General features: G+C 41.0%; 1 protein-coding gene across 1 annotated transcript; it reads left to right on the top strand.

Moving 5' to 3' along the window:
* The first annotated feature begins 1,957 nt into the window (after positions 1–1,957).
* On the top strand, positions 1,958–18,662 carry LOC148356508 (uncharacterized). The gene is made up of 7 exons (XM_088346634.1): positions 1,958–2,153; positions 9,620–11,515; positions 12,667–13,071; positions 14,097–14,158; positions 16,289–16,341; positions 16,418–16,711; positions 18,399–18,662. Exons 2-7 carry the CDS (start codon positions 9,842–9,844, stop codon positions 18,413–18,415), a joined length of 2,505 nt encoding a protein of 834 aa, XP_088202760.1. The 5' UTR covers positions 1,958–2,153; positions 9,620–9,841; the 3' UTR covers positions 18,416–18,662.
* The last annotated feature ends 1,007 nt before the right edge of the window (positions 18,663–19,669 follow it).

The raw sequence follows: 19,669 nt of genomic DNA, 5'->3' as shown, positions 1-19,669 counted from the left end.
GGTTGATGCAAGAGAGAGAGAGAAAAGGAATAAAAGGAAGGGAGAGCCAAAGAAGGTAAAAAGACACAGATAGAGAAAGAGAAGAAGAGGAACAAAGAAAGAAAAAGAGAGACAGGGAGAGTGAAAGAGAGAGAGAGATAGAAGATGAGAGAAAAAGGGAGGATGAGAGTTAGAGTGAAAGAGAGAGAGAGAGAGAGAAAGAAAGCAATACAAGTACAGCCTTTGTGAGAGGCGCCTGGCTTTGGCAACATCAAGTGGACATATTTCAACCTGCAGCTCGTTTTTCTCTTGCGCTTCCCTCAGCTTTGTCTCGCGGGCCGGATTCAATCCCTTAGCGGGCCTGATCTGGCCCGCGGGCCGCCTGTTTGACACCTGTGCTCTAGAGGGAAGCCGGCTGTCAATTGTGTCAAATAATGGAGCCTGTTGTAAGATGTTGTGGATGTTATTGGTTATGTTTAACGTGCATCAGTGAAGATTTATTGGGGGTTATTGCCCCCGCCCCATGCATTTTACATGCCTCCCCTGAGAATCATATCTGGGGACACCACTAGTTGTCAGGACCAGAACAGAGACAGGACACACTTGCGTTATGTTTGTCTCAGTTTTATTGGAAGAAAGGGAAGGGTTGCCCCCACGATCCGGTGATCGCTAGGCGCGGGAAGCAGGTCGCTCTGAACGCGGAAGTGGGACATCCGTGGCGAGCAATGGCGGTGTCGGGAATGGAAAAACGGGTCAGTAGCCGGGACAGGAGAGCAAAAACGTGGTCTGGGTCGTAAGCGAGTCGTAAGCCAGTAAAAGAGAGTAGACGTGGTCGAGGACAAAAAAGGTCGAAAGCCGGGGAACAGATAGGAGCAAAACTGAGGTTCGCAGACGGACTGACAACAGGTGACAGAAAGGAGTGGGTTTAAATTGTGACAGGGAGCCAATCAGAGTCCGAGGCAGTTTGCGCCAAAGAAGCGGGCACAGGTGCATCACATCAATAATCATGACACATCAATAATCATGACACTAGTAATAACATAGGTTTTCTTAAAAATGCATATAAAATTAGGTGACCTTTGTGATAATTAGCTTGAAAAAGATCGAAGACCCCTGGAGTGGTGCCATCAGGAGTGGCCAAAGATGGACACTCCCCCATCCCCCTATAAATGTGTTGGCCACGCCACTGTCCACCCTGCTTGCCAGTATATGCTCAGATTGTTGTGGCAGAATTTGTGCATTTCATCCCAAATACACAGCCAGGCAAGCCATTCCTCCTCACCTGGAAAGCAATGTGGCCTGCACACTTAAAGTCATTAACACATTAAATAATTATTAGCAGCAAATATTACACAATACCCCAAAGTATACCAGTAGCCGTGTCCTTAAGTCTTTCTGATAGTTTTCCCCTGACCTTCTTGCGTCAATATACTTAAATCAAAAGAAACTAAATATGAATAAAATTATAGACTCACAACACGTGGTAATCTTTCTCTCCTGGCTTTGATCTCTTTGATCTCCGGCAAAACTAACATAAAATGCGACAGAAACAAAATGAAAATAAATCCAAACAGCTTGCCAACATCATTTTTGCTGTTCCACGTATTCCGTTATTCCCCAGGCCTGCATAAAATTTTGTAATTTTATTCATATTTAGTTTCTTTTTGTCTTTTATTAGCATATTTGGTATTGGAGTAATCCAAAAGTAATTGAAAGTAATCCAGTTAAAGTAACCCTACCCAACCCTGCTTAAATCATGGGTTTTAATTTTGTAGTGCCATCCCAAGATTTGAAGTGGGCACCCCGATAAAATTTCTGGAGGCGCCACTGGGCCAAGAGGAGATAGGTCTAACAACAAAACGAGTTTTTCAAATTTGTTTTAAAAATGTTGTACGTAGTAAACGATTCGGTAAGAACAAAAGACGTATACAATACAAGAGAAACGTAATTCTGACAGGTACGTATTTGTCTCCAAACACAAGGAGAGACATATGGCAGCCATGCGTCAGCGGGGCCAACATCCGGGTCCCTCCGAGTGTTGTCAAGGCAGCCAGTCCCCGGCTAGTTAGCTGCGGAGGCTAATAGCGGAGTCCTCGTTCAGCTGTCCTTTCGTAGACATCGAAAAATATAAAGCTCCATCCCCTTAAAAGACACCAAAGTTGCTCTGGGACAAGGTAAACAACCCTGCATGCTTTATCACCACTGTGTATCGTTCGAAACCTCACAGACGCCGTAGACGAACGAATGAGCGAGAGAAGGGGACAAGATGTCCATTGTGAGACACTCTCTGTGGCCTCGCCGTCGACGGTCTCCGCCCGGCTGTACTGCTTTATGTTCGCTCGTGTATTCTCCTGAACAAGAGCTAATTTATGTTAGAATGGAGAAAAACGTTGCTTAAATGGGACAACTGAACGTTCGGCGGGTGGACGGATTTAAAGGGCTAGTGTCACCATGACAACACACCTAAGGGACATTTGAGTGTTGCCCCCCCCAGACTTTCTATAATGGTTCCTGATTGTAACTCCAAAGCAAACTTGATACACAGTGGTCGATCTGAAAATTTGTTGGAGTTGAGTTTTAAGAGTTTCAATTTATTGTGTGTACGAGTGCACAAAACGGAATTTTAAGGAACGCATTATTTTTTCCACAATTATAAGAGAAAACAAGCCTTTTCATACGCATCAAAGTAGCCTGTGGTTGCCGTTGAAATAATTGACAGGATCAAGGACATTATCAAGAAAGTTGTTGTTTGAGGTGCAGTGCAGTGGTTAGCACATTTGCCTTGCACAGGAAAGGTTTCTGGTTCGAGACCGGGTGGAGAGGGATGGGCGCCACTGGGCGGTATTTGCCCAAGACACACCACAGGAAATGGTGCCCCTACGACCCTAGTAGTTAAGGGACCCAACAAACCATATATATATATATATATATATATATATATATATATATATATATATATATATACACACACAGCCGGCATAATCGAGCTTATCGGCTGCTTGGGGCCCCCAAGAGTGGTTAACAAAAATATTAAGAAATATGAAAAAATTACTACTATGGAAATACTACAACGATTCTAAAAAAATACTACTAAAATACTGTTTTGGAAAAACATCAATTATACTTCTGCTGAAATATTAAACAAAACATGAATACATAATACTATAGATAAAAATCTACTAGGGAAATATTACTACAAAACTACTACTACAAGAGGTTTACAACAGTAATACTGCAAATTACACCTATAGCAATACTACAAAAGTTCTATGGAAATATGACAAAAATACTACAAAAATGAAACTACAGGGGCAGCACGGCGGCGCAGTGGTTAGCGCGTGTGCGGCAGAGTTCTGAGGTCGTGGGAACCTCCTGAGTGGGTTCAAATCCAGCTCCCGGCCTTACTGTTCGGAGTTTGTATGTTCTCCCCGTGCTTGCGTGGGTTTCCTCCGGGCACTCCGGTTTCCTCCCACATTCCAAAAACATGCATTTCAGGTGAATTGGCCGGTCCAAATTGTCCCTAGGTGAGACTGAGCGAGTGAGTTGTCTGTCCCCGTGTGCCCTGCGATTGGCTGGCAACCAGTCCAGGGTGTCCCCTGTCCCCTGCCCACTGCCCGATGATTGCTGGGATGGGCTCCAGCATCCCCGCGACCCTACTGAGGATAAGCGGTGCAGCTGATGAGATGAGATGAGATGAAACTACAGTAACATCATACTAGTAAAATACGAACATTCTTATATGTAAATACTAAAAAAACTATTGTAAAAAACAACAAAGATAGTACCAAAATACTAAAAAGATAATACTACAATAATGCTACAAAAATTCTATAATCATTGTTACTACTGTAACAATAAACAATACTACAAAAATACTACAGATAAACCGAAAAAAAGCTACTTTCAAAATACAACAAACGTTGTACAGAAATATTGTAAAAAAAAAAAAAAAATCTGTTAATAGGGCAGCACAGCGCAGTGGTTAGCGAATATGTGCGGTACAGTTCTGAGGTCGTGAGATCAAACCTTCCTGTTTGGAGTTTGCATGTTCTCCCCGTGCTTGCGTGGGTTTCCTCCGGGCACTCTGGTTTTCCTCCCACATTCCAAAAATATGCATGTCAGGTTAATTGACTGGTCCAAATTGTCCCTAGGTGTGAATGAGCAAGCAAATTGTCCCTGTGTGCCCTGTGACTGGCTGGCAACCAGTTCAGGGTGTCCCCTGCCCATGATTGTTGGGATGGGCTCCAGCCCCCCCGCGATCCTACTGAGGATAAGCAGTGTAGATAATGGAGGAATGGACTACTCTTTTAATACTTCATGAAAATTACTTCAGATATACGACAAAAATAGTAAAAAAAAAGGACAAAAATAAAACTACTAATAACACTACAAAAGCTACAGAACTTCGATAAAAATATAACTTCGGAAAAAAACTTTAAAACTTCAAAACTAAAATAAAAAATTAAGTGCTTAAAACAGGGACCTAATATATATCACATGCAGCCCCTGACTCCAAATAGTTGCCCACCCCTGGAGTAGAACATGGAAAGAGTTCTAGTATGGATGCAAATTATCAAGTAATAGGGGGCCTCAAATCTAATTTTGCTTAGGGCCCCATGAAAGCTTGGGCCGGTCCTGTGTGTATATATATATATATATATATATATAATATATATATATATATATTTATTTATTTATATTTTCGTGTGTGTGAGTGATGATTATTGATTTATACTATTAAATAATAATAATAATAATAATAATTTCCTTGTATTGTCATTCTGTGTAACAATGTACACAGAACGAAATGTCGATTGCACCTGACCCGATGCAGCCGCAGCCAACAGAGGGCGCCGCCGACCACTTTTTAAGTCTTAGGAATGACTCGGCCGGGGCGCGAACCCGAACCTCCCATGTTAGTTATGTTAACAGAAAGTAGTTTCCAACAGCCTCTCGGCTCTAAATCTGTGCATTTCGAATCCAAGTTGGTGTTTCAGGTACCTCTGTGCATTTATATATTCATTTAAGAAGTGTTTTTTTGACTTTATATTCCGTTTTTGTACTTTTGTAGTTGCGGTTCATTTAAAACAAAAATTATTTATTTTACTTTGTTACATGTACCTTTATGTATTTATGTAATTATTCAAAGGGACAGTGTGTAATATGTGCCTTCTAGTGGTACAAAAAATCTTTCATTCAGTAAAAAAAAAATCAGAACATTGATTAGAATACTAGGCAAAAATACATGAACTATCATATCAATGTTATAAAAAAATCATAGGTGGCAACATTTGTATTTCTTTTACATAGTGGAATCCATACCTAAAGTCCCTTGCATGTTTGACTGCCGTCTTGCTGCTTGCCCGCTTTCTGTGGCACCGGTTTTCGTTGGCATGAGATACCAGTGCCATCCAGTGGTCAAATATTGCACAACTGGACCTTAAGTAGGCTTATGTGAGTTCAGTTTTTGTACATTGGTTGTTGCAGTTAATTTAGAACAAATATTAAAGCAGATTGTGTTTGAGGTAAACAATCGGTCCATTTTATTACCTTAAAATGGCCTTGATGACTTTTAGTATGCCAGTTTATACGATATCACCTTGAATACTTTGTGTAAATCAACCCAAAGCTGCTCTTGTGGTTGAATTTCATAACATTTCAGAATATAAACCGTAGGTAAAACTGCTCTTTGAGGTTTTATGTACCCGAGTGGCCAGTAAGGAAAGTTGCTCACTTTGCCAAATATTAATTTGAAATAATTTTTCTGCAAAATTGCAAATCTTTTGTCTGCTCCCGTGGTCCTATTCATTATTGATTCAAATGTAACGACATCAGAAACATCTTATATCTAGTATTTTAAATTCATTCGTAATGACAGACTAGAACAGGGGTAAGCAAACTACGTTCCGGCAGGCTTTTGAATCCTGCCCTCCAAACAAAACTGGTTAAAATATCATGAAAATAGTAAATAAAGTGCAACCAATAAAACGTGTATTTTGGTGCCAACTTTGTTCACATTGTCCCCTTGTGTGTCTACAAAAAAGTACTTCTACAGAAATACAACAAAAATACTACAAAATAACTACAAAACTAAATATCATCTATAGTGCTTAAAAACAGCAACCTCATATTATTTTGCATTCTGATAAGTATAGAAATACTACAAAGATACTACTACAGTTATACTAAAATACAAAATTTTACTACAGGAATATGTACCCAGATGTACTACAAAAATAAAACTACAGTACAATTACAAAAATACTACAGATATATGACAAACATTCTTCTATGGAAATACTGCAAAGATCTACAGAAATACTAAAAAGTTACCACAACATAATACTAAAATATAAAAGACTACTAGATAACTATCACTACTACTGGTAAAGTATTACAACAGAAACACTACAACTTGTACTTCAAAACTAAATGTAAAAATTGAGTTCTAAAAACAGGGACCTAATATATTATTTTTCCCTAATTGCGATTCTTTCAAAACCAATTTGATGAGGATAATCTATTTCAAAAGAAATATAACGTGTAAATGTCTGCATGTATATTTATTAATACGGTAATTTAAAAAATTGGATCGGTTTCCTAGAACGGACCCTTGGCTAAATTTTTGAACCCAATGCGGCCCCTGACTCTAAACAGTTTCCCACCCCTGGAGTAGAACATAGAATGAGTTATTATAGGTATGCAAATGATTAAGTAATAGGGGCCCCCCAAATCTAATTTTGCTTAAGGCCCCATGAAGGCTTGAGCAGCCCTGCGATCTGGTTTAGATTTACTTGAATGTCGAATGCCTTAGTGTAGGGTTGGATAAGTGTTGGGGGAATTTTACAAATGCCAACTATATACTGTACGCTTGCTACTAGTCGTGCTGGCTTTTAGACATTTTGTTATAATAATGAAATTTTTAATAATGATATTATTAAAATTATTAGAATGTATATTTTATATAATATATATCTAAATCATTAAATGCCAGACATTTCCTCAAATTGAGACAGCGGTAACAGCCAAATTTTGCCATTTTTACTCATTTTTGAAGGCCTACAGAAAATGTAGTTCTGTAGCTATTTAGGAATGATAAGACATATCAAAAGAAAGCTTGAACCCTCATCTTTCATTTGAAAAAAAAAAACAGTTTAACATTAAGTTTATTGAAAATACTCTTTAAAAAAAAAAAAAAAAAAAAAAAAAACCTGAGAAGTTTTCTGTGAAATGATGGATTTTAACCAGAACTTGAACTTCAGTGCCTTTTTTTTTTTTTTGCATTTGTGATACCTTCAAAACACAAACAATGTTTTCCATAAAAAACACAATGACGTTTTGATTACAAAAAACAGTTTATTGCAAAAACACTAAACTGATGCATAAACTTTGCAAGAACTTTTCGGTCCTCATGTTTCCGGTGACTTGATCACGCGACTTTTGATTGTGTTCCCTTGGAGGCCCGCATTCCTGCGGATGTGCATATAAAGACATACTCCTCTGACCCGACGATGATGATGGGACTTCATCATCCTTTTTTGAATAGAAAAAGCTCTGTTGAAGAGATAACTGCTGGTACTTTTCCATGACACGCAACTCTCACTCAACTGCTTCATTGTGCCTACTCGCCACATGGAGCCATGATGGCTTCATTGATGTGTGGACAAAAATTAGATCAAAGCCACTTCTTTCATTTACTGGGGATTAATCAGATTGAAACCATTCCCAGAGGCTTGACACTTACTGTTGAACAGCACCAAACCCTTTACAATAGTTGTTTTTTTAAATAAAACAATATAAACGTGTTTTTACGTTTTGGCACTAAGGGACATCTTGCCAAAGTATTCATACATTATGGCATTGAATGAGGTGATAATAAGTGATTATCGTTGTTATTATTATTGGTGTTACCAACTCTAAAGATGTTTTCAAGGTGGGTTCAAGCCAAGGAAAGTCAATTCTTCTAAAGTTTGACTTATGTATAGACTAAGCTAATGTAAATATGAACTGTTCATCTGATCTGAGCCACTATTTTTGTCCATTTAACTTGCTGGCATAAAAATATAATTTAGTCGTTACAGTACTTATAGGATTTGGACGTCGTTGTATAGGAAGCGAAAAAGTCGCACACAAAAGCTCCACAAAGGGGCTTGCACAATCTATGTGTAACATCCATCAAAGAAACAGTTTTTATTTGTTGACTTTGATCACTTAAATAAAGTCGATATCTTGCTGCTTGCACCTACTTTGCGCTCATTTAAGTTGTTGCTATCCAAGGTCTTTTTGCCCAAACAATGCACGTGCAGTTAGGCCACATCACAATGGTTTACAAACACGGAGAGAGGTCGATTTTGTACAATATATTTTCAATTATATATATATTTTGTGCCCTACTTGCATGTCTAACTCAATTGTTTGGAAAATAACTTTTTCAATAGAATTGTCATTGATAGCATTGTTGAAAACGTGATTAGACCTGGCTCTCAATGATCAACACGTAAAAAAGACGTAATAAAGAGAAAAACAAACTAAAAATAATGTTAGGATAAATAGGTGAAACTGTTTAAAAGGTTTAAATTGCAAGTGTATCGTAATAATAGTGTAATGAAATTTTGCAGCAACATAATTTCAAAATAAGATCATAAATAAGACATGAATACCCATGTTCATACCTGTCAACCTAAGCTCCCCTTATTAATTATTGCAATTCCCCTTACTAAGCAATAATACATTTTATAAACACAATGCAGCACATATATACTTTTAGAAAAAAAGACTATGTAGAATAAAAACAAAGCTAATTTTTGTAAACAAGTTTATTTTATTTAAAAAAACACAAACAATTCTTTCAGCATCTTTTAGTTCTTACACTCTTGCAGCAAATTTTGTGTTGCTTATTATACATAGCAGACTGTGTATTTTATTTTGTTTTCCCATGCAAAAGTTGTTTCACGATCTACACAATTGGAAATTATCAAAAACGTTGGAAGTGCGTAGAAAACGTATAGGTTGACACGCAGGCATTTTTCTATCCATGGAAAGTAAGAAAGATAAGAGAACGGGAAGTAATAAAAAAAACAGCTGGAGAGCATATAGCCACTGCAGCCACGCACGCTGCCATCTTGTTATTTTTCCTACTATTCATCCCAATACTAGTAAGACGACCGTAATTTCATGACCATAGGGTGCACCGTGTTAAAATGCGCAGTGTCCGTAGCTGGTTCTATTTATTTACCACATACACAAGGCGCACTGCACGATAGTGAGCTGTGCTTCTAAAATCTACAGTGTTGATAACATTAGCATATGTCTTAATAAACTCATTAGCATTCATGACTACTTCCGCCAACGATGCATTGAGAGTAACATCATGTGTTCTCTCCTGCACAAGTTGGAAGCTTATGGCGTCCAAACAAAAATAATGGCGACGCACAATTTCAAGAAAATCCGAGACTTTTATGCGTGAAAATACGGTACTCTTGTTTCAAGTAATGACCAATGCCGGGTACAATTTAACTAGTACAAACTCATCAAACTATTTTGTTCTTGTAATTAATCTTACTTACGGGATTTATAATTTTGTTATTTTTGTTTGAAGTTCTCCCATAAACCTATGTCTGTTCTGATCTCTATCACACAGGATATGTAAGTGGTTGACAATCCTACAAGCGCATGTGCACAAAGTGGAAAACCTTTACGCCAAAAGGCGCAGTAATGAAGGACTCCAGGGAATGAGCGATTTCAGACCGGCAGCAGCCTACTGGCGCTCAAGGACGGAAGCTGCTCAACTTCCGACTTGGATGTTGCCAATCATCTGGCTTCATCGGGTTCCTCGCTCAAGAGCGCGCAGACTGTCAGGACGATGGCCAACGGTCGTCGAACGCGGGCCTCCACGGGAGTAAAAAGCGAACGTGCGTCGGCAAATGTGAATGCCGAGTCGGAGGCGGACAGGATCGCCCGTCGGCGGGAGCACTGGAGGCTAAAAAAGCGAGAGCAGCGGGCCAAGAAGGCAGCCAAGCTCGGCAAAACCCAAAAGAAAGTGGTGCCAGTGGTAACAGCTTCTGTTCACTTTATCCTTGAAGCCAACCCGGTTGGCCAAACAAAGATGTTGCTCAAATCTGCACAAACGCCGCGAGAATCACCGTCAAGCATCTCCCGATACAGACCAATTAGGCCTAAATCATTGGAACCACAAAAGCCTCTAAAAGTTAAATGCCCCTCCACGCCCCTGCCATTAAAGATGAGAAACACTCCTCTAATGGACACCCAGGACATGCCAGAGCAGACCCTGGCCAAGCAAAGAGAGTACTGGCGGCTAAAAAAGCAGGAACAGCGCGCTAAGCTGTCAAAAGAGGCCAAGGCTCGCCTTAGAGAGAAGGACTCACTGAATCGGCGAGTCCGACGCTACCAGGAAATCCTGGAGAACATGAGGAGGGCACGGGCGTCAGTCCTCGACCTGGACACCATCGGGGGCTTCATCAAGGAGGACGGCACGCTGTCTGCCAGCGTTCCCCACGCGCAGTCCTTCAATGGCATGGCAAGGAAAGGTAGACTTGGGATTTGTCAAAGCAAAGTCCTCAGCAGAAGTTTTAAAGCAACGCCGGTCCAGTCTTTCAGTCACCTGAAACTCACTTGTCCTTCGGGCCAGCGCAAGCCTGCCATTCCTAACGCTCAGGGGGGGCGCGCTGGATGCGTCATGAAAATGCTTGTGTCAGACAAAGTCCTAACCAAGGAAGACCGGATCTCCAAAAGGCGTGAGTACTGGAGGGAGTCCAAGCGGCAGCAACGGGCTGCGCAGGCGGCTCTCCTCAGGCGAGTTACTGCGGAGGCCAAATTTCGCTCGTCCGGTCGGAGGAACCGGGCCTCAAGACCTGCGTGCAGGGCACCTCTCTCGAAGAGATGCGAGCTAACTGAGGCCATCAAACAGGAGCCCGGTTTAAACCCCACCCTGGAACAAGACGTCTTTGCTCCTCCCCCCCAAACTACCAAACTGACCCGAGCCATCAAACAAGAACCTGATCTAAACACCCTTCTGGAACAAGACATCTGTACAGATGGCCTGTCCCTAAGGTGCGTTGAGACAAAACCCGTCCTGGTGCTGCAAAGGGCCCAGACGTCTCTGAGTCAAGCTGCTCCCTCCAAAACTAGCGAGCTGACCAATTTTATCAAAGAGAAGCCTGATTTAAACCCTATCCCGCAACAAGACGTCTGTCCGGAGCATAGGCCTCTGCTTCTGATACCTAAAGCCGAGCCTGACCCTTCTCCGCCCAACAGTCTGCTGGCGGTGGCCTCTATGAAAAGGCTCCTGGAGGAGTCTCTCAGCACAGTAAATGATGACAAAGACCAGCAAACGCCTGACGTTAGAACTAGGTTGAAAGAGGAACTTGATGGACATGAGGCGATCTCCGTCGTCATCGCTCAAGAGCCCCGAGAAACCCCCCGGCATCGCCTCAGTGGTGCCACACGCCTGCAGAAGCAGCGAGAATACTGGAAGATGATGAAGAGGCAGCAGAGGGCCCGGCAGAGGGAGAAGCAGGTAAAGGCTAGCCATCTTCAGCTCAGTAAAACCAGGTGACACTTTGATTGAACACACCTTTGCGAGACAGCATCTTGGGATTTGGGCTTGTTTCAACCTGTGGCGGAAAGAAAAATAGCATTTGTCGAGCTGGGCCCCTCCAAAAGTCTCATCTGCTCATTCATACTGTTCTTCTAGGGTCATATAGTGTCAAGTCAAGCGAAGTCATGTTCATTAGTGACGCCCTTAATCAGATTATTGCGAGCTACAGACTATTGATCTAAAACCTACATGAGGGCAAGGAAAAACTCAAAAACCTCAACATGTGGAAAATAAAGTGCATTGTGACTAACCAGTATATCCGTTTTTTTCAGTTTATTTTTTATTGTTACATGCCATACAAGTTACCAGTAGGTGCAGTCGATTCTCAGAAGAAAAACAAGACCAAGCATACATAAAAGGCATGCTACAAAGGCTGTGCAATTGGGCAAATAGTTCAAAGGGGTGTGTTCAAAAAAGTAACAGTGTGACAACCAATCTCTGAGTTCATCAATTTTGGGGAAGAAAAAAAAACCCAAAACAGGTGTGAATCAGGTGGCGGCTATTTAAGCATGATGAAGCCAGTACAGGTTGAACATGCATTTGAGGAAAATGGGTCGTTCAAGACACTGCTCCGAAGAACGGCGTTTTTGATTAAAAAGTTGATTGGAGTGGGAAGAACCTATAAAGAGGTGCAAAAAATTGTTGCCTGTGATTTGGTCTGTTTAGCCGCCGATACAATGCCTTAAAATAGTACAGTCTCGGCATTGGAACAACACTGGTTATTCATAGTCTAATTACATGACAAGCAAGATCTTTGCGTCATGACTGTAACTTGTTTGCTGTGTTATTGTCTTTCATCATTGGTGTACTTATGATTCAATAGTTTACAAGAGCACACACTCGTCATAGCTTTTTCATCTAGCTATGGGATACACTGAACATAACCTTAGCAGCTTTTTCATCATCACAACCATAAACACAGGTTGATTTTTCCTTATCATTTACACATTTTCTACCATTTTTACCCATAAATTGGCGGATTAACAGTCATTCATTGAGGTTTTTCATTTGGAAAGTCATATTTATCATTGTTTTTTTTCATGCCATATCTGATTGTGTTGGTCTCCCAGTCTCCTGCTCCGGAAGTCCCCTCATTTAAAGAGACGAAGACTCCAGTAAAGATCCTACCCAAGCCGTCCTTGCCACCAGCGAGCAGCGTTCCGGACTTGGACCCGGGACTCCCCACACTGAATCCCCCAGAAAACCCGCTTTCCAGCATCGTCCTGCACCCTGAGGTGTCCCCCACCCGGGTCGAGCCCTCAACTGAGATTAAACAATTCTGGTCGAACCCATCGCCACCGGACCCTTTTAGGCCCCCCAAACGGCGCCTTGAGGAGTCTGAGGAGGACTTCCTCAAGCGGAAGCGCGAGTACTGGAGGATCAAAAAGAAGGAGCAGAGACGCAAGAAGTCTTTAAGGGAGAAGGGAACATCTCAGAGGAGCAACTCCTGCGTGCCTCCTCCTTACAATTTGCAGGTACAAAAAAAATTGTAGTGACAAATTGAGAGCATTTTAGCTTAGAATGTCCTCTACAGCATTGGTCCTCAACTGGTCTGACTTCAGAACCCAACATTTCACCCTAAAGACAAGCCCCGACCCAAACAACAAAACAATTCCACTTCTCCGATTTATCAAATGAAAGAATTGTGAAGTTTAAAGTACATATAGTAGAATATATTATCCTTTATTTCACAAAAAGAAAGTGACCAGCAGAACCGAAACAACTTCAAGTATCGCATATAGTTGCATATAAGCCTACATCACGTAGAAGCGACCCCCTAAAACTGCTTTAATATACAGAAGCTACATATGAAAAGAAATTCATAATATTAATGAACTGTCCACATAAACATCAATAATTTTTTAATAATGTATTTTAAAAATACAGAATTAAAGCTAAAATTAATGGCTTTTTTAAGCAATTCACTGTACTTTCCAGCAGCGCTACAATGGCAGACACTCATACACCGGTTTCATCTTTTGCAATTATTTTCTCCTACTACTCGATCATTGTTGTCACTGGTTTCCACTTTTTTCTCCTTATCACCAACTTTCTTAGGACCCATTATTATTACCAGCAAAAGGAAATAAAACAAATAAAATCACAATAAAATGAGATTTGGTCCCTCTTAAACGTGACAGATCAGAAAGAAGAGATTGAGCTGGGAATTTTTGCCATCTACTGTTAAGAAATGTAATTGACCTTTTGTTTTCTCTTCTTCTCAGCATTACTTTGTCAAGGCAAAGGCCTGTGACCCTCTGAAAACGGGTCCGCCACCCATTTTGGGTCCCAACTAACCAGTTGAATAACACTGCTCCATAGGCTGCTAAAGTAGGCCATTTGAAGTCACCATAGCAACAGAGCACTAATCTCCTTATGGTGTCCAGTGATTCTCAACCGCTGTCCCATAACATACAGATCAAATTATTTCAGAATGTAGCAATGGGAAGAGTTTTCAAATTCAAAACATTCACTTTTGTTCTTCTCCGTTTTGATATAGGATCTTTGTCAGGAGCCGACGATGCCCGACCCTCTAAGTGAAGTAACCGAGCATGCAAACAGGTACAACATCAACATTTGTTTGCCGTTTTTATTTGATCACAATTTTCCAGCCAAGCCCCGATCTTGTAAGAAGGCAGACTTGCGGATCCTGTTTTTATTAACTACCACCGCATACTTTCATCCTTCTCATTTTATTTTATCGTACAAGATCGAATGGTATCTCAGAAGCAGTTAAACAATTGTTTCGAGGGAACATGAGGTCGTCATCCCAAATATAAATGTAAAGCTTATTAATCCTCTTAGCTTTGGCTAACATTTCCAGACCTATGAGGAGCGAGAAGAGATTGGTGGAAAAGAGTGCTTTATTTTATAAGGGATTGCAGCACGGCGGCTGGTTAGCGTGCAGCGGGTCAGGGTTCAAGTCCAACCTCCCCGTGTGGAGTTTGCATGTTCTGCCCATGCTTGCGTGGGTTTCCTCCGGGCACTCCCGTTTCCTCCCACTTTCCAAAAACATGAATGTCAGGTTAATTGGCCGGTCTGAATTGTCCCTAGGTGTGAATGAGCGAATAAGTTGTGTGTCTCTGTTTGCTCTGCAACTGGCTGGCAACCAGTTCAGGGTGTCCCCTGCCCACTGCCCGAGGATAGCTGGGATGGGATTCAGCACCCCCACGACCCTACTGAGGATAAGCTGTGCAGATCATGGATGAATAGATGAAAATTCAGGGGGTCGGCACGGCAGATGGGTGGTTAGCGCGCAGCCCTATGGTGCAGATGTTCAGGGTTCAAGTCCAGCTACTGCAAACCTCCCGTTAGGAATTTACTTGTTCTCCCCGTGCTTGTGTGGGTTTCCTCTCACATTCCAAAAACATGCATGTCTGGTTAATTGACCAGTCCAGATTGTCCATAGGTGTGAATGAGCGAGTGAATCTTAAGTCCCTGTGTGCCCTGCTACTGGCTGGCAACCAGTACTGGGTGTCCCCTGCCCACTGCCCGAAGATGGCTGGGATGGGCTCCATCACCCCCGCGACCCTACTGAGGATAAGCGGTGCAGATAAAGGATGGATGGATGAATGAAAATTCAGGAAATCATCCGCTTCCCTAATGGTTACCAATGCTCTCCCAACTACAGCCGATACACAAGCTAGTTTTTTTGACAGATGCTATCAAACCTTCTGACCCACTGATTAGTTGGTTGTCTGTTTTTTTCAGCAGATAAAATCTCTGTCCACTATAATTAGAGCGGGTCACAGTTTTGCCAATTCAATGCTAAAATATTCCAAGAAGAGCTCAGATATTGAGTGACACCATAAAATGTCCAGGCACCATTTGTTCATAAGAAAGAGCTCTAAGTCTGTTGAGAGAAGATGTGGAATATTTGAAAAATACATCTCCATTTAGCATGAGCACTGGTCCCCAAGCTACAGCTCAAGGGTCGGATACAGCCCGTCTCCACATTTGGGCTGCCCCCCTGAACAATACCAAAACAGTTAGATTTTTTGGGGGTATACTGAAAATGTGTATAAAGCACGATTCTTTACCCTAAAAACGAACTTAAAGTCTGGGTGAAAATGTTTGTTTGCATCAGGGTTCTAACCGAAATATTACCACAGGACTGCCAGTGGTGAAAATTACATATGAGGAGGCATTGTTTTATCTCATTATTGAACTATTTATAGTCAATGTACCAGAGGCAAATGCTCATTTTATTGTGCATTTCACATGTTACAATGACAAATAATTGTTTTAGTTACTATGTTTAGTATAGAATAGATTCATCTCTGGTAATGTGATTTAATATTGTGATAATGAGAGAAAATCTACTGCCTTTTCACAGTTAATCTACACCACTGTGCTCTGACAATTAAGCATGGGACATTAGATTTTTTTTTTTAAATTGACTTTTTTTTGTCCTTGGGGAACCAACAGGGTGTTATTTTGATATTAATTATTTCATAAATAGTGTTATTATTAATTTTCTGACTTTTGTTCTGTAAAGATTACAGAAGGGTTATTTGATTGTGGATTTCTGGAAAAAAAAAAATCAATTTTTACATTTATCCACTCCTGCAGACTTTTTCTATTACAAACTCAGAGAAATGAAGAGTTATGTGGCCTTCACAGGCAAAAGTTTGGGACCCCTTGATCATAAAGATCAATATCCCTTTTACTGAGTATTCTTTTGATTCTTAGCAGCTCGGTGGACATAGACGACCACTGCAACTCCACAGCACAAAAAACTGAAGGTAACAGATACGCTTTTCGAAACAAGCAATGAAATGATAAATGAATATAAACTATACTTCCGCACCTCGTCACCAGAGGAGTTTTTGTCAGCCGGTGAAGAAAGTCACATCTCAGAGAGCACTTGGAGGAACTTCTACCTCATGGACTTCGACCCCCTCAACCAGCTCCTTGTGTGCATGGCGTGTGGCCAGCTGCAGCATTCGCACAGCCTGGAGGGGGTGCTAGCGCACATCGATGAGGCGCACCCGCACACACGCGCCCTGCAGCCCGACGAGCGCCACCGCATCCTGGACGTTTGGGACGAACAGGTTTCCCGGCGAGAGCGCTTCTTTACCAGGCAGCTACAACAGCGCCACGCCACTCCGTCAGGTGAGGACACGCAGTTTCTTTGTTGACGTTTTGTCATACTAATAGGGCAACATTCCATCAAAGTAGTCCTTATGAAGGTATTTATTTTTAATTTGTGTGGTACTCGGAGCAAAATGTGTGTTGCGGAAATATAAAACATAAATATGCATTTATATATTTGATAAATTATAGAAAATATACATTAATAATTTTCAATACTGTTGTTTTATTATCAACTAACTAGCACCAGTAGTAGGCATTTTCCAACTTTCACTTACTTAGGCATTCTGCGTTCAAGTAAAACAAACCAGATCACCATGATTACTTACCAACTCTGAAATTGGCACAGCAAACGCAGGAATTCATAAAGATGTCCTCGGTCCAGTAAGTTATTTTATGGCTTGCAGCCACAGGCCCCTAGGATGGTTTTGAAAACCTATGTTTCCTCTGGGAATTGCAAAAACTGCGCTTTATGCCCCCGTCTACACAACAGGTGGGCAAGTTCTTCTTGTAAATTGCTCGACATACAAAACTTTTCTCGCTCCTTTTCAGCTCGTACTTCTACTCCCACTCTTTTGGGTCAACAGTGCGCACATAGGCTGAAAACGGGTTTATAATCCGGTGCACTTTATTGCTCGAAAATACAGTGAATAAAATTGGAAATGTATTATTACAATGAAATACGTCTACATAGGTTTACCATCTATTAATTAATCTAATTCATTTACTTGTAAAACCAGATATCACTTGTATTTGTTCCCTGAAATAATTTTTTTGAATGTTTTGAGTTTTTGTTTTTAGATGAAACCCTCGCTTTGATAATTTAAGAGGTTTCAAAGGGCAAACATGTTTATGTTCTAAAAGAAGATTATTGAGAAGTTTCCATCATATCCGTTTGAGGACATCTGTCAAGTGCCAGTATTCAAATCAGACATCCATCCATCCATTATCTGCACCGCTTATCCTCAGTAGGGTCACGGGGGTGCTGGAGCCCATCCCAGCTATCTTCGGGCAGTGGGCAGAGGACACCAGCCAGTCGTAAGGCACACAGAGACAGACAACTCACTCACTATTTCACACCTAGGGACAATTTGGACCGGCCAATTAACCTGACATGCATGTTTTTGGAATGTGGGAGGAAACCGGAGTGCCCGGAGGAAACCCACGCAAGCACGGGGAGAACATGCAAACTCCACACAGGAAGTTCGATCTCATGACCTCAGAACTGTGCCGCTGTGCTGCCCCCAAATCAGATATTTTTTTATTTAAGAATAAAAAAGTTTAACTAATGTTTATGACAATCAGAAAGTATTAACTGCTCTTTTCCCCCCGGTAAAGTTGAAATAAGTTAAAGGGACACTGTATAAATCTTGACCGCTAGTGAAATTGAAAACAAGTGCTACAAAGAAGAGTGAGGAATACATTCTACGAAGACTCAGTGACCAAAACCTGCACCATTTTTCCTCTTGTGTACTTGCCTAGCCAAGGTTTTGCACAATGTCTCTTTAAGAGAACTGCCTGTTGACTCATATTTCATGATTATTATGTTATAAAACGCATATGTGATGAAGAACATAAAAACAGATCATAATTTGAAACAGTTTCACATGGTTTACGATATGCACTTAGTACCCGCCCATCTTTGTTTTCATGACTAATGAATTTGCCGCATAAGTAATTCATTATATCCTCATTTTTGTTTTGATAGAAATGCAGAGGAACTGAAGTGTGGGATAACAAAAGCCTTCTCTGGAATATTGAACAGCCCTTGAAGATGTTGTTGGATCTGCTGATGCAATCAATCCGAGCCTGGCAACTAAGTTGGACCACAGGCCAAAGGTTTTCCCTCACAATTTTTTCCCTGCAATCAATGATAATAGCACACTCAACTACTCCTTGTGGCAAGATTTGGAAATCGTTTACTACTTTTTAAATGCCTTTTTTCGTGCAATTAAATGTTTTTTGTACTTTTAAGATAGTTTGGTCTTCATTTGCATGAGGAAATGGATTTACTTTCGAGGTTGCATTGTAGGCAACTGGTTTTCTCGGTTGATGTTTAGGGATCAAGTCTCGGCATTGGACTATTGTTTTTTTTATATAGTTGAACCCGTTAATCAAGGCTTGACAAACATTTTGAGTTGTAGGATACGTGGTTTTAAAAAATTACTTGCACATGAGGAAAAAAATAGCCGATTCACGTGTTAAATTTTGTATACAGCATGTCGATAGTCGAGGAAAATAGATAACGTGAGTGAATCCATTATTTCTTGTTTGCATTCACCTGCACAAGTTGGGTTTTTATTGTCTATTTTAGCATCATCAATATGACACATAGGTAAAGCATCAAAGGACCCTAACACCAAGGGACGTGTAACCTAAGCTTTAATTTCTACAGATGGTGAAAACTGCAACAGTAGAATACAATGCATTGATACATGCCAAAAACCTTGCGAAAATAACAAACTTTACATTTGTCCGAACTATTATAAGATATACTTGTTTACACATCATGTGAACACTTGAGGAAATGCCATTGCCTGTCAGCCATTGTTTTGAACTGGAGATGACATGGGGGAACCCAAAAAGTAGTGTTATTTTACTCAACTTTAAGTCCTATCTCTCTACCATGGTCATATCCCTCAAGAAGGGTGACCAACAGCAAGACAAATGCATGCAATAACAAAGAAAATAAAAAAGGGAAAAAATTGCAAAAAACACACAACCATGGCCAACCCAAATGCCAAAACACCCAAACAAGTTAGGCACCTCGGCACCTAAGTTGTTCATGCTTTCGTCCCTCCAGATAAAACAGGACACAAGAAAGCGGCCATGTCACTCAGGTCAGGGTGACACAACACACTTTCTGTTCAACAGCAGGCCCCGACAGCTTTCACTGGTTTACCCCTGCCGCATCATACAGGTGCCCTGCCCATCCCTTAGAACACGTCCAAACACCCCAGCATACTTTCACACCTCTCC

The sequence above is a fragment of the Urocampus carinirostris genome, chromosome 11 (genome assembly GCF_059441175.1).
Source record: "Urocampus carinirostris isolate Australia breed hairy pipefish chromosome 11, RoL_Ucar_1.0, whole genome shotgun sequence".
NCBI classification, from domain to species: Eukaryota; Metazoa; Chordata; class Actinopteri; order Syngnathiformes; family Syngnathidae; genus Urocampus; species Urocampus carinirostris.
The sequence above is the reverse complement of the archived record's forward strand: the minus strand, read 5'-3'. Positions and strand labels throughout refer to the sequence as shown.